This window comes from Aspergillus nidulans, chromosome I (genome assembly GCF_000011425.1).
Source record: "Aspergillus nidulans FGSC A4 chromosome I".
Classification (NCBI taxonomy): Eukaryota; Fungi; Ascomycota; class Eurotiomycetes; order Eurotiales; family Aspergillaceae; genus Aspergillus; species Aspergillus nidulans.
Genome location: NC_066257.1, coordinates 2,548,304 through 2,568,482, shown reverse-complemented (window position 1 = coordinate 2,568,482; position 20,179 = coordinate 2,548,304). Strand labels below are relative to the sequence as shown.

At 49.8% G+C, this 20,179-nt stretch overlaps 8 protein-coding genes across 8 annotated transcripts, besides 1 other annotated feature; 2 read left to right on the top strand and 6 right to left on the bottom strand.

Moving 5' to 3' along the window:
- Positions 1–20,179: part of a sequence feature (contig 1.110 1211..298245(1)) that runs on past both edges of the window.
- On the bottom strand, positions 55–3,458 carry ANIA_06611 (FAR11/STRIP family protein; the record flags this gene model as incomplete). The annotated part of the gene is made up of 5 exons (XM_659123.2): positions 55–893; positions 942–1,071; positions 1,117–1,286; positions 1,332–1,348; positions 1,494–3,458. The coding sequence occupies 5 exons, from the start codon at positions 3,456–3,458 to the stop codon at positions 89–91; spliced, it is 3,087 nt and encodes a 1,028-aa protein (XP_664215.1). The 3' UTR covers positions 55–88.
- On the bottom strand, positions 4,973–6,353 carry ANIA_06610 (dolichyldiphosphatase; the record flags this gene model as incomplete). The annotated part of the gene is made up of 6 exons (XM_659122.1): positions 4,973–5,000; positions 5,126–5,214; positions 5,507–5,509; positions 5,632–5,984; positions 6,046–6,235; positions 6,300–6,353. 6 exons carry the CDS (start codon positions 6,351–6,353, stop codon positions 4,973–4,975), a joined length of 717 nt encoding a protein of 238 aa, XP_664214.1.
- On the top strand, positions 7,551–9,413 carry ANIA_06609 (RBR-type E3 ubiquitin transferase; the record flags this gene model as incomplete). The annotated part of the gene is made up of 1 exon (XM_659121.1): positions 7,551–9,413. One exon carries the CDS (start codon positions 7,551–7,553, stop codon positions 9,411–9,413), a length of 1,863 nt encoding a protein of 620 aa, XP_664213.1.
- On the bottom strand, positions 9,574–12,844 carry ANIA_06608 (uncharacterized protein; the record flags this gene model as incomplete). The annotated part of the gene is made up of 4 exons (XM_659120.2): positions 9,574–10,833; positions 10,931–11,634; positions 11,691–12,514; positions 12,746–12,844. The coding sequence occupies 4 exons, from the start codon at positions 12,842–12,844 to the stop codon at positions 10,058–10,060; spliced, it is 2,403 nt and encodes an 800-aa protein (XP_664212.1). The 3' UTR covers positions 9,574–10,057.
- On the top strand, positions 13,299–13,772 carry ANIA_06607 (MMtag domain-containing protein; the record flags this gene model as incomplete). The annotated part of the gene is made up of 2 exons (XM_659119.1): positions 13,299–13,336; positions 13,397–13,772. 2 exons carry the CDS (start codon positions 13,299–13,301, stop codon positions 13,770–13,772), a joined length of 414 nt encoding a protein of 137 aa, XP_664211.1.
- Positions 14,134–17,018, bottom strand: cwh41 (mannosyl-oligosaccharide glucosidase; the record flags this gene model as incomplete). Its single annotated transcript, XM_659118.2, has 8 exons — positions 14,134–14,461; positions 14,517–15,099; positions 15,301–15,414; positions 15,487–15,865; positions 15,918–15,963; positions 16,017–16,174; positions 16,223–16,702; positions 16,778–17,018. The coding sequence occupies 8 exons, from the start codon at positions 17,016–17,018 to the stop codon at positions 14,213–14,215; spliced, it is 2,250 nt and encodes a 749-aa protein (XP_664210.1). The 3' UTR covers positions 14,134–14,212.
- Positions 17,317–18,626, bottom strand: ANIA_10839 (NAD(P)/FAD-dependent oxidoreductase; the record flags this gene model as incomplete). Its single annotated transcript, XM_050613183.1, has 2 exons — positions 17,317–18,503; positions 18,587–18,626. 2 exons carry the CDS (start codon positions 18,624–18,626, stop codon positions 17,317–17,319), a joined length of 1,227 nt encoding a protein of 408 aa, XP_050467130.1.
- On the bottom strand, positions 18,874–19,874 carry ANIA_10835 (uncharacterized protein; the record flags this gene model as incomplete). The annotated part of the gene is made up of 2 exons (XM_659117.2): positions 18,874–19,481; positions 19,535–19,874. 2 exons carry the CDS (start codon positions 19,872–19,874, stop codon positions 19,090–19,092), a joined length of 732 nt encoding a protein of 243 aa, XP_664209.2. The 3' UTR covers positions 18,874–19,089.

The following is a 20,179-nucleotide window of genomic DNA, read 5'->3' as shown; positions in this document are numbered from 1 at the left end:
GTACTATGAAGTAGAATTTGAGTTTACCTCGTAGTCTACAAATGTATGTTCGTGATTGTCCCATCATATGCGAGATATTTCAGATCTACTATGCCCCCTCCACCTGTAGCATGCCATCCCATTCCGTCCCATTCGCCAGCGGTCCTGCAGCCAGCTCGGCTTCATCAGCCACCCCATTCAACAGCTCGTCTCCAGCATAGCCCCACCCCATGGCCTCAAGCTCACGGACGAAGAAATCCCGCTCTTCGTCCATGATAGTCGCACCTTCCTCACCGCCCATGACATGCTTGTAGCGCCGTAGATGCCACCAATGTGTTAGACCACGGAGGGCTTGTTCGAGAGGTAGCGCCTCTTCAACCTCCGCATCAATATCAGATCCAGCCAGCCAGTCATCCCGCAGCTCAGGGCGGCAGTAAAGATATATCGCTGTGATTACACGCATATTTCCCTGTCTCCATTTGCGGCCACAATAGGGGACTTGCGACTTGAAGAGCTTCAGGGTGTAGAAGCGGAGATCGGGGTCGGGAATCTTGAGTCCTTTGCGGAGGATAGTACTGGATTTGTACTGGACAAGAAGCAGGCAACGGTGGGCTTTGTCGCGAGTGATTTTCTGCATTATGTGGAGGTAGTTGATGGCCGAGAAGAAATTTCGGAAAGAGAAGGTAGTGATAGGCTCACTGGGTGGCGGCGCTGTAGGATATCCGAGCTCATCGACTTCTGGACGATGAGGTCCTCCAATGAAACCTAATCCGGTTTCGTCTACGCTGTCCGCTCGACCTGTCTCTGTTCTGTGTCGGGCAATTGGAGGGGGAACTGCCTCATCATCACTATCTTGTTGGAAGCCGGTAATGTCCGGCGGCTGTTCCGAATGCAAGTGACAGAAACGAAAGAAACTAGATAAATCAGTTTACTATATATGGCAAAATCAAGGTATTACATACCCTAATTCGTCACGATCCGTCCGTTGTGCTACGGCTTGGTCGATTTCCTGGTGCGCGAACATTTTTAGGATTAATGGCAAATAATTTGAGTCAAGTAAGAGCTGCGTCATATACTCGAACTTCAAAATATCTAGTAACGGTGAGCTACGATCGGAGTATATGCAGGTATACTTACGTGACCTCTTGAACCACTTAAGCAAGAGAAGAAGAGAACCAGAGATCGCTTTGCTCGTAATCTCGCGTACTCGGATATTGTCAAGCTCATCAATTGTAGCATCACATGTCAGATCCTCCGTGTCGTTGTTGAAGCTGGAAGCACCCGCATGCACTGCACTGAAGCTTTCGCTAAAGGCTTGTTAGACATAGATATTGACACATTGGACCACATACCTTCCAGAACCACCATTCTGTCCGTTGGCTTGATTGTTGACGAGGGCGCTTACATTCGTCACACAATCTTCAAGAACACAATAACAACGGATTGAAGATGCACGAGTGCTTGTGTCTGGTAGGGGTCAGAAACTCTTCAACCACGCAAAAAGTGGAACTCACATAGAAAGTTTCAACGGCATCTAAGCGTTTCTGAACCTCTTCGTTATCCGTTTCCTTCTCCATTGGGGGATTGCTCTTCGGCACTTTCTTCTCGTCGAGAGAGAACTCCTCCAGGTCGTCTACAATCTCATCTTCGGCATCTACATCACCACTTGCATAAGCTCTTTCTGCATGCCACCCACGGTCGTACTTCATGAACCGCTCACGCTCTTCCCAGAGTTGCCTCATTGCCCTTGTCATCTTCACGTGAGTTGAGAAAAGCTGACCAGCCTCGATAACAGACGCAGGAACATCGCTACCATCCCACTTCTTCCCCACGAGCACGTCTTGCATTTCCGTCGAGCCCTTGCCTCCAAGGTTATTGCTAGAATTATCCAAGGGAGGATACATGAAAGGGAAATTCTGGTTGGTCTGGTAGTTTTGCTTTTTTCCTGCCTTGCCACCAGGACCGATAGGAGATGGCGGAGGAGATGGAGCTGGCGTTGCAATATGAACCGACTGGTGCAGGATGGAACCGTTACCACCAGCTACAGAAGGTCCAACTCCGGAGAACAGGCCATTAGAAGAGTATGATCTGCTGGGGTGTTGAGGCAGAGGAGGAAGTATTGAGTTATTTTCTAGCTCTAACGGGATCACAGGCGGAGGCGGGTTGTAGGCGGGATATTTAGAAGTGATCTCTTGCCGGAAATTGTGGTAATCGAGCGGAGATGCAGTAAGGAAGGGTGTTCTTCTTGTTGGGTCATTCTTCCCACAGTCGAAAGCTGGTTCCAATGTTTCTTTGGCTTGCTTCAGCATGTCACTACCGCCAAAGAAGAGAAGTATACACTTCCAAAATAAAAGAATAATTCTCGTGAGGGGAATATTGGAAGCGTCATCCCATCGCAAACGTGCGATAATCTCGATTAAAAATACCATCAAGTCTGGCTCCAGCGCTGTAATCGCATCTCTAAGCGGCGTGTGCTTAGGGTCTCGTGTTTCTTGCATGCGCGCCGTTTCAACCATCAAGTAAAAGGCAGTCAGAACCAGATTTGCCTCCCGATCTGCTGCAGCAAGGAGCATTGGGTTAGCGCTTTCTGACGCTGCGTTTGACTCAGAGGGGGCTGACACGCGGGATTTCTCGAAAGCCCGCAGCAAGCACCCATAGAGCGACGGCAGCCCGGAACATTCGTGAATGAGTCTTGCGTTAGTCACTATCCATTGAATCTGCAAAGATTTGGATTTGGCATTTTCGGCAGCGATTGGGGAATCATGAGGATAGTCCGGCGTGCTCTTTCCAGCAGTAATTCCCCACACTCCGGTAACAACGTAGCACACAGATTCCAAAGCTTCAAGACGGACCAAAAGTTCGCTATCCTGCAAATTATCAAGTACCTCGGTCAAGAACAACTTCTGCATTGCCTCAGGAGCATCAAGCCAAGACGTACTGGAAGAGAGAGAAGGTTGCACTTCACAGAACAAGCTCCACGTCCGCTCAAATGAGCTCTTCATGGCAAGAATCATGGCTCTATCGAATTCGCTATACTGGAACCACTCCTCAAGCTCTTCCGGAAACGGCTGACAGTCAGCATATTCAAATGCATAGGCAGGCTGTTCGGCCCTCGGCATCTCCTGGACCAGTTGTTTTAATTGAGCCAGGCTCAGCGAATCCGTAGGCGCGTCGGGATTGTGCTGAACCGGAGCTGGTGGCGGGGGTTGACGTGGAGGCGGAGGAGCTGAAGTATTCCGCTGCAGTTCAGGACGTCTAGACATAGGCACATTTGCTGCCCGCATCTGAACTGATGGCTTACTTGCTGTAGTAGCCGAAGTTTGAGCTGCCTGCTCCTGTCGAATACCCTCTGCAACTTCTTCCATCATCTGATCATCCGGAATCTGGACAATGTCTGTTCCTGTCTGGTCCACTTCATCTGCTTTCACGATGTGATGATCCTCCAAGGAAGCATCAGCGGATGCTGTGGCTTCATCCATCATGATCGGGTATAGTAATTAAGAAGGTGATATCGACGATATAACTTTCCAGAGACATCAACAAGAATGGTTCAGACAAGGATCAACAGGTAAAGTGCCTCGAACGCTCGGTGGCTACTGAGCGTGATAGCGGCACTCCAGCTGTGATATCAACCGACCAAAAGATACATGGCGCGCGTTGAGCTTGGATTAGCCAGGAACAAACGAAGCCTTCCCCGGCCTGAAAGTGGTGGATCAGCGCTCGAGGCGAGGCCCCGCACGTGATATGTGATTACTAAGATCTACCGACGATCTTCCTTGATTGGAACTATATACACTTTGGTACGAGCCTAATCAATCTTAGGAGTCATTACGGTCGACTGGTCAAGGTGTTTACTGCAATAACTCGCAGGTACTAATGAAAGTGAACTGGGGCTTTCTATCCTGAAGAACAAGATTTGCTCCTCTTATAGCCCAGCTTCAGCCCTAAACTGCTCCCCTAAAATAACTTGGAACTATACAACTACTCCCAATAACTGCCCTTTCCGCTTATCCGTCAGTGAGCCTAGACTCCTCTTTACGAGTCTGGCCTGTCTAAAAGGCCAACCACTCAGATTGAGATCTTGGTTGGAGTCTTGCTCACCGTCGCAATGGTCTCAAATAAGGCAGACTACCTCTTTGAAGTCAACGCGATGTATCCTCATACACAACAGAGCACCGCGTTAATAACGAAGCCCTGCACTCATATCCCTCCTTTCGATCAATATTTTGCTAGTTGCGAACCCAGACTTTGAATATATCATTATCAACACCGTTAAGTGAAAGACATCATTGACACTCAACGTACGTCCGAGCCGATAATTGAATTGAACCGTATTGCTGGCCGCCCCGTCGTCAACAGACTGTCTCAAGAAGCCGTCTCGTTCATACAGGACTTTAGACGTTGAAACTAGAGTTATGGCCACCCCTGTCTCTATCAGTACTTTCCTGCAATGGTAGCATGATGATTGATAATGGATATCTGGAATGCAATCCTCCCTGAATCAACACTGCAACCGGCAGCTCCCACATCACTCCTAGTCTTTCACGGCTCGCCAGTCTCAAACTCAGACAATCCTCAGAAAAGCCGTGACTTGACTCGCTAATGGTAGTATATCCCCAGTTACTGGCTGACATCAGACACTAGACCGAGTGGCACCAATAACGTAACCTTCTGCGGCCTACTGGGAAACGTCAACACAGGATGCCGAGGGCCTGTGTATTCGCCAGCGTTGAAGGTGTTCCGGAAATGTTCGACGCAGCATGGGAAATCCGCTTCCCTTACGTGATCTATTTTGAAGTTGACGACAAGAGGATGCGGATGGAGAGTGACTGTTGGAGATATGTACCGACCAAGGGTATTGCAATGGCTATTAGGGGATAAAAGGAACATCAAGTATCTCCACTCCTTGGCTTCTAAGCTAGTGGATAGATGTAGTTGAGCTCAGGTAAGGGGAAGTAGGCCGGATCTAGTTAATTCAAAACTAAAGAACTAGCTATTGGGCGTGGTGCCTCGTTGAACACCTGGTTGGTTCAACAGTTGATTAATCGGATTTGAGACTGATCTATGTCTCGCATACTCTTATTTCTGACGTAGATACTATGGGATGCCGGCGAACCGTGGCCACTGCAGAAGTCATGGGGCTTACTGAAGCTCGCTGTTATTCTTGTCAAACACACAACACCTAGTCATATCTAGGACGTATGTGTACTTGTACCCTCGCAGTTTGTGAAGCCCCTAGAAGCTACGTTAGGTCTCGTTTTAGATCTATGGTTTGCTGTTTTGTTACGGCAGCTAGAAAGTAATATTTAGGGTCCGACTATGTCCTGATAAGTATGGACCATTCGTAAGTACAGTACAAGTATGAATATGGATTATATAGAGTAGTTGATACTGGAGTGAGATTCTTCATTGTCGGTTGTGAGAAAGAGGTTGTGAAAATGATCTTTGGACTGTGATATGAGGAACATGGAATGCATATATATAGATTATTGCAAGTGGTCTTGGGTATCATATGTAGTTAACACACCTGCTAAAGACATGTAGACATTGTCAGTCTACCTTGGACGACTGACGACCTCCATTCTCACTTCGTCTGATTTTGTGCTGCGCCTCCCACCGCTGCCACCCCGCCTCCGCAAGATCTTCGCTTACCACCAAGTCCCGTATCCTCAGAAGCCGAACTATCGAGTGCTCCAGAGCCCAGTCAATCCAGCCATAACTGCGCAACAGTCCGGTGAAGGTGAACCAAAACAGGGCAAAAACTGCCCCTACAGCACATCCGGCAAGGACTTGTCGGACAGTATGATAAGTCAAGTATATACGGCTAACGGCCACTGCGCTAGCACCAAGAGTTATCCCCAGAGAGGCAACCATGCGGAACAAGATGCTCTGGTTTGCGCTGTTTGGAGCGTGTCGAAAGATGAGGAATAGGGTCAAATAGACGGCGAAGAAGGCGACAAACTGCGCGTGGGATGATGGCATACCGTAGCCCTTTCCAAACATCTCTGTTATGGTTGCGATTAGCTAAGATTGTCTTGCATATAACCCTCATTTCAATCGACATACGCTTTGGCCGCTCCTCCTTGATGATTCGCTTGAGGGCGAAGTTGAGAGCCTCACAGACGAGCTGCCCGGCAAACATCAAACCCACCTCCACCTCGCGCGAAGCCCAGACGAGAGTAACGTAGACAACGCATAATGCTTGAGGAACGAGAGCAAGCCATGCCGATACGAGAGATAGAGGATCGTCAGGGTTCTGTCATCGAATTCCATATTAGTGTCTAAGCCTGGGCACGTCCCCGGGCCTTTGTGAAACTCACATAATGAACGTGAGTAAGGGATAATGACGCTAGAGGCTGCTCGTCTTCCTCCATTTTTCGCTGGCTGGGTGGGCGGTAGTTGATATAAATGCAATGCCCTTATCAGGTATCCAACCGTACTGGGAAGTTCGCAGCTCTAGGTGACTTCGGCCCACCTCTACTGCGGAGAGCTTGGACTATCAGATGCGACAAGTTAGGCCTGACTAGTCGGAGCTGGTTTTTCCGAGCCGGTACTCCTGCTGCTTTAGCCACTCGTCTACGGGTGACTACGCGCAGTCTGTGCAGTTAGGGCGGCGGCAGAAATGAGGGGGCGGGGTCGGCATGATTAGCGGCCTCAGGCTTACGTCGATAACCAGTCGCTTGACGGGCTTGCAAGAAGCAATTATTATCGTTAAGACACGAATAGCATGCTATTTTTATATTAGTCAAGCTATCCTCAAGTCAGATAGAGACACGATGAAGAATCTAAACTGAGGGACCTCTTCTGTGCGCGACTGGGCATCAAAGACTGCCTGATTCCCGTCAAAACTGCAATCCCACCCCCACAAGTCACAGTCATAACCACCATCACATCCTCCTTCAACTTCCTCTTGTCTTCCTCTTTTTCGTCTGTAACTTCATTGTTCGCCTCTAATCCTGCTGCGGCTCGTTCTTCTGAAGCTTCTTCTACACCTATCACGCATCAAAACCATGACGCACTTTTTCTCTCCACGTCTACGTCCAACTTTCTTATTTCAGTCTGCTTTAGCGTCCTCAATTCTTTTCCAGCCTGCCAGACAATCTCCTCTTCTTTCTCACTATCCCTCCTCGGCTGTTCGTATACCTCGATTAGCAATCAATCCTTGACTTTCGAATCCTGATCCTCCTCTCATCCAGATTGCGTGACCCACCTCTATACTTTTCTTCACGCCATTCGCCTCATTTTCTCCGCCACCGCAAGGCTACTTCTAGAAGTAGTCTATACCATTCTCAGGAATTCCTGGACCTTTTTCTCCATACTTTCCCAGCCTAAAATCTACTTTCTGGTCCGACAATTTTTATAGCAAGTGGCTCTCCTTTCTCGATCCTGCCAGATCCCGGACTCGAGCGAACGAGGACTTTGGAGTCGGGTAATCTATATTGGAGTCTAATATGATTACACTCGTTGCTCATCACTGATCAGCCCATCGCCATTTGCCGCTTTCGTCTCAAGATCGATCAAGCACTTGCGACTCCAATCTTTTTGAATCGCCCTCTTGTCTACCCACCGTGATGGATTCGGATGCTCTTCCAGAAGACGAGAGATCAGAGGAGCTCTCGTCCATTGCCGCCATCTTCCCAGAAATCAAGATTGACCCTTCGTCTCCGTACCGGGCGTCACTAGATATACCAGTGAAACCAGCGACGCCTCTGAACGTCTGCTTCTATCAGCGCCCGGAAGTCGGCTTTCCTTCGGTGCTTACTCCTCCAACCTCCCTCGATGCCAGCGAAGTCGGCCTCGGCTCCAAAGCCAAGTTAGATGACCAGTCCATGGCGGATACGGAAAAAGATGTGCATGTCCTCGCACACCTACCACCTCTTAATCTTGAGATTGAGCTTCCGGAAGGCTATCCTTCGATCAAACCTCCCATATTTAAGCTCAACACCAATCCACGTTGGTTACCCTTATGGGCCGTTTCGAAATTACTGGACGATGGCAAGCGTCTCTGGGAAGAATTTGGCCGGTCTCTCGTGGTATTCAGCTACATAGATCATCTGCAACAGCTGGCAGAAACAGCATTCGGAATCGACGAAGCTTCAGGCGGCGAAGTACGGCTTTCGCGGGAGCTAAAGATTGCTTTACTAGACTTCAATAGCAAAGCAGAGCGCGAGAAGTTTGAGCAGGAGACCTTTGAATGTGGGATCTGTCTTGAGCCCAAGAAAGGTGTTAACTGCCATCGTCTCTTACTGTGCTCCCATGTCTTTTGCATACCTTGCCTGCAAGACTTTTATAACACTTGTATCACAGAGGGAGATGTTGAGGGCGTCAAGTGCCTGGCGCCTGATTGTGGTCAAGAACAAAATCCACCAGCGGCCGGCCAGGGTAATATTCGCAAAAAGCGAGATCGGACACTTAGCCCGTCGGAGCTACTGCAGATACCTCTTGAACAAGAAACTGTGCAACGTTATGTCTTCATGAAAAGGAAGAGGAAGCTGGAAGCTGACAAGACAACTATATATTGTCCTCGGCAATGGTGTCAAGGTGCAGCGCGGTCAAAAAAGCACCCTAAACCTATTGATCCTATGGCAGACGATTTGGAGGATTCTGGGGATGAGTCAGAAGGCCTAATCTTTGACCCCCTTGGGGAGGAGAGCCAACTGCCCCCGATGGCGGATCGCTTGGCCATTTGCGAGGACTGCAACTACGCCTTCTGCTGCGTTTGTAAGAAAGGCTGGCACGGAGAACTATTACGGTGCTTCCCTCGGCGACAGGCGGAGCTGACCGCAGAGGAGAAGGCGACAGAGGACTATCTCAGATTATACACATCCGCTTGTCCAACCTGCGATGCTCCCTGCCAGAAACGCATGGGCTGCAATCACATGAAATGCTTCAAATGCGAAACACACTTTTGCTATCTCTGCTCCGCCTGGCTTGAGGAGGGAAATCCTTATCGACACTTCAATGATCTCGCCAGTCCATGCTTTAACAGACTCTGGGACCTAGAAGGCGGCGACGGCATTGACCCAGAAGGTGCTGAAGCTTTGCATCAAGTCCCCGAACAGATGATCTTCGACGACGGTAGTGACGACGATGAAGAACCACAACAATGGGTGATGGATCGTGAGGCTAACGAGCCGAGGAACGGACGACAGCCTCCACCACCAGCCCCAGTTCCTCCACGTGTCAACCAAGTTGGTGGAAACCGCGCTCTAGGACGCAATGCCAACGGTCTTGATGCAGCAGGTCGAGCAGCCGCAGCTGAGCGGCAAGCTCAGGCCCGAGCCATGGCGGAAATCCGAGCCGGTCGTGTCCCTGAGCGCGCTGGGCATGAACAACCCCCCGTCCCACATGCTGGTCTCCAGCGATTCCTCGAACTTGTTCAGAACGACCGCGAAGATGAATGGGATAGTGACGAGCTCGAAGACGGTTTTTAAAGTATACACCTGGCTCCGAGCCCTGTCTTCCTTTCAGAGCGGGCAACAATCTCAATACACTCTTAACGAACGAACCGATTTAAGCGAATGCACGCATATACTCACCACTTTACGATTTCACGACTAAGTCATGACAAAACTAGAATATATTCCGGGGCAACCTTTCATTTGCTTTTCTTAGTGGGGCAGATACCCAGTTAACACATTTTACATCGCTTTGTTGACGACTTCTTCTTTACCATTGCATGTCTAGCGTTGCTTGCTCCTGTACGAGATATTGCAGTTGCTGTACTGCATATTACAAGAATCGGTTTTGGCACTTCTTCCTGATCTCTTGGATTGGTTTACATATTTACTCATCTTTCCTGCGTGTACAGCATAGCAAGATCATGTTCTCTCTTGTCCAAATCTTTGACAGATCAAAGTAGTTGACAGGCTGGATGGGCCGATTGTTGGTAATAGAGCATGGAAACTTTAGCCTAACCGCCATCTGCTCTGCGAGACACTTCCAGATCTATTTAATACCTTGCTATCATCGTCCGATATTATTAATCTCAAGAAGCCTCCATTCCTCAAAACGACCAAAATAAAAGCGAAGCGGACCAGTAATACAATATCTCAAGCGTGGACTAGAGCACACCGAATCAAAGAATGAGGTACGCATCCTCCCCCTCACTCTCGACACTGTCACCATAAGTAGCAGCTTCAACTCCAGCTTCCGCTCTGACATGCCCGTCCGAAGCATTCCAGGTATACCAAAATTCATAGCTCATGACTGTGTGATCCGCGTACATAAGCATGAGTCTGTACCGGCGCGAGGGGTTCCAGCCTCGCCAGCTCTCCTCGGGCTGGTAGGAGCGGGTTGCGCGGGCGTGGCATTCGGGAAGTGTAAATTCTTGTTCAGAATCGCTTCCTGATGAAGACAATGAGTTATTGGTTTCCTTGCACTGGAAAAGCAAATCATTCATGCTCGTTCCACGCTCAGTCTCAGTCTCCATTTCCTTCCCCTCAGCGTAAGGGTCCTGCGGAATATAAGGAATATCCGGTTGAATCTCAAACCCTTGCATCGGCGCGACACTCATCCCCAACAGTGGCACAAGTGGGCGCTCGCCATACTTTTCCTGGCTCTCAAGCGGAACAATCCAATCAACTCGAAAGGTGCGGCCAGTTGTGGGCGACTCAGTAAGAGCAATAATAGCGGCCCGACCCTTCTGGGAAGCTGCGACGACGATCCCATGCTCGGGAATGTATTTGACCATGTTGAAGCGATCGAAGCCGCGAATTGAAACTATGGGTTGAGTGAAGCGTTGGAGGAGCGGGGCGCCGCAAAGGACGCTGGCGTTCAGGGAGAAAGGATGTGGGATAAGGCAGATGTTGGTGTGAGAGAAGTGAAGGATGGGGAAGTTGGAGTTTGGTGGTGCTATTCGGCGAGTCAGCGTTTTCTGTATACTGTCTTCACTGGGAACTAGAAAATTGTTCTTGTTAGGGAAAGACAAACGGTGGCTTAGATAACGTACAAGTTGAGAAATGCAGACCAAAGTCATCAAGAGGGTGGTGCGCTGTTTCGTCCTCCTCAGATGTGCTCCCGCTCGAATCAGAAGCGTCGACTTCCATTTCCAGCTGAAAGTGGTCATCATCATCATCCCCCATAGTTTCTGAAAGGAGGGCTTGGACTTCATGGATATCGACACCAGCAGTCTCGCGGAGAGCAATCTCAAGGATGTCTTCAGGAGAAAGAATGCGGCTTGGGTCATTTGCTATGGCACTTAAGAGCGCGTGACTGCCTGTAGTTTGCTGTTGTTCTGAAATGTGGTCCGAGTCAGAAGCGCTGTCTCCGCTCAGAATATCCGCATTAAGAGAACCGTCAACTGCCTGGTGGCTAATAGCTTCTGCGGAATCGTGATTACGTGCGTTGCTCGGCACAACAGCCTGAGCTTTCCGTGCATCACTCTTTTCCTGGGCGTTATGATTCCCATTTATAAGACAATCTGCCTCAAAGAAATCAGGCAATAAGGTCTCTTCTGGCTCGGCCTTAACGGCAGGTGGGAAGTGGCTGTAGAGACGCGTTGAATCTGGAACTCTTTTGGTAAGGCTTGTCAAATCGAGAATCTCCTGCTTATTTCTCACGCGCCGCCGGGGCTGGCCACCACATGCTTCTTCCTCGGTCTTAACTAAGTGGAATGAGCGCGGGTCAAGGGCAATGACGGACCACCCGCGGTCACTAAGGGACAGTTAGCGAAAGGAATGCTCGAAGATAATACTTGCGGAAAAGCTTACCCGTCGTCCAGATACGCGTCTTCAGGTATACTCCACGGTGCCACATTATTGAGGTGATATTCGTTGAAGGGACTCAAGCTTCTCCACACATTCCAAACTATCGTTCTATTGTAGATATCTGTACTGACCATCCACATCCCATTCGGATCAAAATCAGTGTTCAGAAAACCAACAGATGGTATATTGGTGAAATGACCACTGTAGGTTAGCTTTATATTCCGAGTACGATATTTTTCTGGCATCAGCTGCTGCAGTTGTTTGAACTGTCCTTCAGTCCGTATATGTAGCCACGTTTGGCCATACTCCGTAGCATCATCAGCCTTTTCTAGCTGACGAAATAAATCATCGCCCTTATCCGACCCTGGGCTGACAAGCGCAAAAGCAAAGACAGTCACATATCCGGTATTGGCAGATACGGCGATTAAACGAGCGAACTTGTGAATGGCTAGGCCCCAAGCACTGGCACCGACATACTCAATGAAAAAGGGCTCCACCTCGGAGCCATCTAGAGGCCTGGCTCTTCCGTTATCAACAGCTCTTTTTAGAGTTGAGTAAATGGCTTCAACTCGGTATCCACAAACATTGCCCGAGTCCGTTGCCAGGAGCAGAACCTCTTCGCGACCGAGATCGTCCACAAGGATGTTGTTAATTTCATGTGGAGATGCTGGCCGGATATAACCGGTAGCGTGAGGCTCTTTCATAACAGGCGTGATAATCATTTCAGGCCTGGAACCTAATACCTGCGAGGCCCCGGCTGGTTCCCAGACATAGATCTGGTGGCCGCAAGCCACGAACAGTAGATTCCGCCGTTGGGACAGTGCAGTCTATCATCCTGTTAGAATGGCTAGGGGTGATACAATGCAAGTCTGCGCTTAATTACCAGATTACAACGCCAGGAAGAAGTCCGGGGAGGATGGATAGCATCGTCTCTGTTGCTTCAATCAGTGCCTGTGACGGGCATGGTCGGCCAAAACAGGAACATACAAAGGATACTAGGCCAATATCAGTATATTATAACATGAGATTCTCATGAAGAAAAGCAAGCATTCACATACCCGTTTCGATCCCTTTTCAACATTCAGTGCTCTTAATTGAAGACCTCTTCCGTACTGAGCTTTCGGGCTTATTGCCTTCTTGTTATCGTTCGACTCCATTTTCTGATCAACTACTACGGTTATCGGGTGTTTTACCGCTAATACGAGCCACGATATAATCAAGAGAGATGCGCAAGGTCAGCGAGTCTCCTTGACAGAAGGTTGGAGAAGCGAAAATTATGATGAAAAAGCAGGCGCGGATATATGTATCAGAATCGGACTGTGCACTGCATCACACAAAGTGAGAGGTCTTTCACTCTTCAATACACCCGTGTCGAGCATCTTTAGATTCCCACATCGAAAGACAGATTGGAAAACAATGTGCCCTCTGCTCTTCAGAGTCTAGGGTTGATGAGGGGAACGGTGAAGTCATTCCCAAACATGAGCTAATGGCTGCCTTGTTCCTGCGGCAGAAAGACGCACGTGCCACTTCTAGCCTTCCAGCGGAGCTCGAGCTCATTATGCTCAGATACTCAACATTCTTCAACACAAGAGAGATACCTATCTACGCGTCATGGATCTCGTTGCCGGCGTCCGAAAAGAAGGCAGCCGGTGAGTAAGCCTTTGATACACTGGGCTCAATCTTTCGCCATGACTGACTGATATCTTCAGCGGCGGCCGCGGCGACTTCAAATGGTCGGACGTTAAAGATTCTTCACATCGCGAAAACTACCTTGGTCATTCTCTCATGGCACCTGTTGGACGATGGCAACAGGGTAAAGACTTACAATGGTACACGCGCGGAGAGGATGACCCAGAGGAAGCGGCCAGAAAGGGACGAGAGGAGCGACAGCGCGTCAAAGCTGCGGAGGAGGAGGCCATGGCTCGGGCTCTGGGTCTTCCATTACCATCCCAGAACGCGAACCTGATGCCGTTAGGGGGGGAGGAAAGACCGGCAACTAGCGGGAATTCAGATGAGAAGACAACAGGTATGGGAGGGAACAATCAGTTCAATTATACCGTGCATTTGGCTGATGAGCTGGAGTAGAACGGGACTCAAAAGACAGTCGGCGGCGAAAGCGCGAGCGAACACGGAGTCCAAGAAGGGTTCGTGATCGCGATGGTGAACGTGGTGGTGATAGGGATCGAGGACACAGACATTACAGGCGATATGATGAACGAGACCACCGGAGTCACCGAAGCCATAGACGCAGATCACGGTCAAGTTCGGTCGATCGGGACAAGGAGCGCCATAGGAGAAGGTCGCGGTCACGGTCGAGGAGTAGAGATAGGGGCGAGAGAATTAGGCACGGAAGACATCGAGATGGCGGCCCACGCAGACCATGAGAAGAGGATTCTTATTATCAAAAACAATACGTGTTATGAGAGGTGGGATGGCGTCAGGCGTTGCTTGGTTCACATGGACTCAAAAGTCCGCAAGTTTTTTCGTCTATGCTACAGTTCTATACAAGACTCGAGACATGCGGTTTATAGCTCGTCATGACCTGTCTTCTCGCTGGCGGGAAGGTCAGGCATAGCCATCATTTTTACCACCAAGCTGGTCCAGCCTGTAAAGTGCTGCGTCCGCTGCCCCTTTCCGGTTTCAGGATTGTACTGCTCCCAGGCAAAGCCAGTGTTCTTCCACTCCCGGTATACATTTTCAACCAGGTTCTTCCGGAGACCTGAATACATTTTGCGGGCCCTGTTCTGCTGGGGGCCGGGTGTAAGTGCGATATTCTATTTGGCCATAGTTAGTCTCAGTCCAAAAGAGAAAATAGGGGTCTAGACTCACGTAAAGGTTCTTGAGGACAAGGTAGTTAATGTTAATCCACACAGGGCTTCTCCAGTAATTCTCAGCAGTGCCATAAAATTCATCCTTCTTACTGAGACTTCGAATACCATAGTCAGACCAAAGCTCCTCAGGGTCTTCAATCAAATCCAAGATAGCCTCCAAGCGAGGACTGTCCGGACCCACAATGCCTGTCAGAAACGGCGCAATTGAGACATATCCCTTGTGGCAGACGTGAACAGAGTCTTCGTAGTCATCGATTGTGGCGTCACAGTAGGTCTTCGCATCCGCGTCCCAGTGAAGATCGTCGATGTTTCGTTCGATGGCGGTTTCGTAGGCCTTAAACTCCTCAATATCCTCAGTTTCACCAAGGGTCTCCGCAATGCGGCGTAGCGCCCGAGTCATCATACCCATCCAGCTAATGAGATCCACGTGAAGCTCACCAGGATGAGGAGGTTGGGCCCGGGGATAGTCATCCAATCCAGATGTTAAGATGTGCTGCACAGACCGTCCACGCCAGCGGTACGCCTCCTTGGTCGAAAATGCCTCACGGTCGTAAGACTTGATGTCACCGTATTGAGTGGACCTGTACCAAAAGTAGTGCTTTTTTAGTAGAGGGTAAATGGAGCGAATGAAATTCTCTCCCAGCTTCGGGTGCTTTACATAGACAGAGTGCAGACCCTCGTCCTCAAGGTAAGTCTGCGTCGATTCGTCTTGCGCCTCAAGCTTATCAACAAAAGCTTCTAGTACCATGAAGAGGGTCGGCGGGTTGGCGTAGTGAGGGTACTGGACTGTAAACTCAGGCGGGACCTTGCTTCGAGCTTCGTTACCCAGAATCTGCTCGCGCGCAATCCAGCCATCTTCGTCCATCAAGCTGAACCAACTCTTCACAATTTCGAGTCTGTGAACAGTTAGTTATTGTGCATCCAGGTAAAGCTGCTTAAGCCACCAGGTGACCATCGGGGAGGCATACGCAAGATCAGGGTCCCAGTCTAGGATTGGTATCAAGTGGAATCCCTCATCCCAGAGAAAACCACGTGGGAAGAATGGGCGAGATGGCACGGCAGTAAAAAGATCTTTTGGCCCTTCAAGCACAGGTTGTGCCCGGCTTCTGGCTTCCTCTGTTTCCTCCCAGAAACCTTCATTCTCTTCATCGTACTCCGGGGCAGCTGAGCGGTCAACAATGTCTGAGCCATGGAAGAAGCCGATGCCACCGATGAGGTTTGAGAGCATGGACTTGGAGAATTCAAGGTAATCTGCGGAATCAAAGGGTGACTGCGGGGAAAGTATTTTCTTGAACCTCTCGGAGAAGGAGAGTGAAGCACTCTTGATCTCAGCAGTAAGGATCTCCGCTACAAATTAATTAGTATCGTTTACACTTGCAACATCTGATAGCCAACTCACATGTGAGAGGTTCCGGCGCGGAACCAGAGGAGAAGAGAATATCAAACTGACAACTGTGAGCTTAATTACCAAACAAATGAGGTCATGATGGCGGCATACCTCAAAAGCACCGGAGAAAACCTTTTGTACCAACTGGACATTTCCATCACCTGGTGAATTGTTGACGGTGAAGACCTGGGCAGGGGGTGGCGGATTCTCCGCTCCATACTTCTGAATGGCCTCATCAACTGCTTTTTTCATTTGCGTAAACAGCAGCACTGGAGTATAATCAGCATTAACTCCAGAAGTACAAACCAAGCACTAACCCTTTGTCTGCCAGGTGTGCTCCGGCGGCACCGGAAAACTCGACACTATGGTCCTGTCCAGCGGCTTGTCATCATATGAGGGATGATTATACGCAGGATGCTCGTTGGTCTTGGGGCCCGCAGTCACATCTATTGAGAATCGACCAAGCTCAGCCGTGAACCCGTCAAGTTTAACGTCCCCCTCAAATCCTCTAGGGTCGTCGCTCTCGGTCGAAACCCCCAAGCTGCCAAGTCCCTCTAGACCGGCGTAGAAGACCACCGTCGTGGGCTGATCAGGCAGAGCATCATCTCGAGGGACACCTTTCACCCGTGCGGCCCAGCTGCCTCCATGTTGTCCGCCAGGGACTTTAACGAAGTCGATAGTTAAGTCGAGCGAGTTTCCGGCATCGTGGATTGTTTCGCGGCCGCCTTTTCGAACGTCATACTCGTCCCAGCCGTAGCCTGCCATTCCTTCGTTCTGTTCGCATGTATGCCTAAAATCTTGATATTGTCAGCAGGGTTCAGTCTGAATGCCTTTGGCGTCAATAGTCATTGGCGATGAACATGGGCGCATACTTTCTTGAGCGGTTGCATAGTTGTCGACCTTTGCCCACATCAGGCCCGCGAAAACGCTATTAGGTATTCGAGGACGAACACCAAAGTATAAATTCGGCTTGTAAGGACCCCATAGTAGCGATTCATTGCTGGCTCTGGCAGCCTCGTGGGCTACTGTTGACACACCGTCACTAACTTGGACGGCAAGCGCGGCCGCGCAGAACAGGGGCGCTGAAAGTAATGAAGATATCGAGAGATGCATTGTTATGTGGACATTAGAAAAGAGAAACAAAACAGCCTCATACACTGAGGAAGAGCATGTAAGAGCCTACTTCAAGCAAAACTAATTGACCAGCTCTCGTGCCTCTGTAACGTTGTTGCGGAGTTCTTACCTGGCATCACCGGGAGCTTACGTGCGCTCGGCAGATCGACTTGGCCCAAGCTCCGCTATATGAAGTATACTCCAGGGCACTACGGTGCCTTACAAAGGATCTATGATAATTACTCATAAATTCCATCTAAAAACCAAGCAGCTTGATTATACAACATCTGGTACATATTTACAGGACGTTTCTTGGATCCAGAGATTCAATGTTGGCACTCTTTGCACGGCCATCAAACACGAATTCGCTGATCAGTTTTCCTGTGCCAGGCGCATTTTGAATACCCCAGCAAGTATGCCCAGCAGCAAGATAAAGTCCCTTCGTCCCAGTTTTTCCGACCAGCGGGCCCCCACTGACTGCATTCACGTTGGGCAAGTAGCAGGCCTGTCGTGCTTTCACCTCGCCGTCCCGAAGTGCATCGGAAATAGATCCAACCTGATTGATAATATCCTCACATCGTCGTGGATCGACCTCAACGTCTGCGGTAGTTTTAGGAAGCGGAACTACTTGGTCCCCTTCACCACAGGCATACACAGTATTGTCAGGGCGGGCGTAGATCTCTGGCGATGCCACTGTTGGCCGCGACTTCGTCGAGGGATCGAAATTGGCTGGAATTTCAATATTGGTGAATAGTGTATGTGCACTGGCTGGTCTCGTGGGTTGTATCACAACACTATGCGCGCGCATGGCAGATATTGGGGCATCCGGAAGGATGGAGCTTGTCCACGGGCCAGCAGCCACAACAATGTCGGTGGCAGGGATCGTTTGTGCCTGACCGGTTTCCTTCTCTGTGTAAGTGACAGACTTAACCGAGCCACCTTTATAGTCGATGTCTGTGACTGAGCCCAGTATCACTTTGGCGCCCTTCTCCTCCGCAAGCTTGGCGATTGACGTTGTAAAGAGGTACGGATGCACCTGCGCAGTTTCGCCGGGGTCGCTCATGCTTTCGTAGCCTCTGACAAGCTCCGGTTCGATCCAGTCAAGCTCAGGGGGTATCTTTGCGGTCTTTAGTTTCCCCATGGCGGATGCGCTGCGTTTCTGCAGCGATAAGGAGCTACCAGCACCATCTTTCTCTTTCTTCTCGCTGAGCGGGCGGCCTCGAGCGACCAGTTGTGCGCACCCGACTTCCCTATATCCCCATCTATCTTTTCCATTGTGTTCTTTGGCTAGTTCTGCATGTAGTTTGTAGCTCAATGGGACAATATTGCTGGGATATGCCCACAGCGCTAGAAGGCCGCCCGCCTTGCCTGATGCCCCTCCTGCGATGTCGGATGCTTCGATTAGAGTCACAGAGTGGCGAGAAGGGTCGAAAGAAGGGTGTCGTGTCAGGTAATAGGCAGAGCAACATCCAATGATACCGCCACCTGGAATATGCTCATCAGAATAGCCGTCCTTGAACTTATCAATATTTGCGGGGTAAAGCAGAAAGTAACGACTCGTTACATACCGACAATGATGATGTCGCGACGGTCACTCGACACAGACATCTTTCCGTACTGTACAAGATTTGCGATGGGTGCGATTTTAGGACCAAATGCTCTAATGGAAGCCACAGTGATGGATTGTTAAGAGTTAAAAGTTTGGGTCGGAGAAGCTGGAGAAGGTACAACAGATAAATGAACCCGACTACGTCACCGGAGTCATGTGTCTTGTTCTCTCACTCCATAATCGGAGATACGCTGGTTTAAATGTGTCGGACCGGAACTTGTCATTACTGTCAGATGAATCCCGCTCGAAAGATGATATTTGAAATTGATGCAGGGACGATGCAATTCATCAACATGTTGAAAAAAAAATGATAGCACAACGTGCACAGAAATAAAGCTAAAGAGACAACCCTAACGCCCAAAATGCATGTAACAAATCTAGGATGGAAAAAAGCTCTGTAACGGTAAAGAAAAAATAGGAATAAGGATATAATAGCAAAGAACAGGCCGGGATATCTTGCTTTTACCGCGACGGACTCAGAGGTCGGTTGAACCCTCCTTGACGGTTCATGTACTGTCGATACTCCGTCTTCTTCTCCTTTCGCACACCATAGGCATTGTTTCCAGGTACCTTTGTATTCTTGGTGCTCCTGAATTTCGAGAATCCCAGGCACCGTCGCATGAGCTCGTCGATGTCATCCTCTTCTGCTTCATCAAGATCCATGTCCATTTCATCTTTTGTCCAATCCGCTCGATATTTTGAATCTGGCGCAATGTTGTGTCGGTCTCGCTGGTCCCTACGTTCGTTTCTGCGATCACCTCGCGAGCCCCGGCCTGGCGATGCTCTGTCTCGAGTGCCGTTTCGGGTCGGTGACCGGGAACGATCGCGATACCTGTCACCCTTGAACGAATAACCTTCCCTATCAGTTAGAAACCCGTTTTTGTAGCTAAATTCCTGGAGTACGTACCTCGTCGGTCTGTGTACCTGTCGCGGCTGCCACTTCTGTCACGGACTCTTGCATCCCGCCCATCCTTATCACGTTCCCTCCTGTCACGGCCTCGGTCCCTGTCACGATCGCGGCGATCCCTGGATCTGCTCCTTTCTCTTCGTTTGTCTCGTCTGTCTTCTGATCGAGAGCGATACTTCCTGTCTTCGCGGGGCCCTTCACGTCCGTCATCCGACGGATCGCGTCTGGAATTCCTATCATAGTTCGAGTCCACAACAGGGGAGCGCGACCCTCGATCATCCATATCCCACATTGCGGAGCTGTCAATGCGGCGAGCACGCTTAGCTGGCGGCTCTGCCATTCTGAAGTGCTGAAACTTTTGAGGGCGGCTCGTTGGCGTCGAACAAGGTCTTTCGTAAGGCGGGGTTTAGCAATCACAGCTTTCTGGTCCCACTGCTTAAGGAGAATAATTCAATTCTAGGCCTCAAGAGCTGCAGCAAGCGGTATAACGGGAAACACTAGTAACGATCACGGTTGTTGCTGTTTCTTCGGGGAACGCTGAAGCTTGTGCAAGAGATTAAGTACGGGCGGCGATTTGTGCCAGCTGCGCCGCTTCTTCTGCCTTTGGCCGCGGCCTACCCCCTTTTATCCTTTCCACTTACGCGT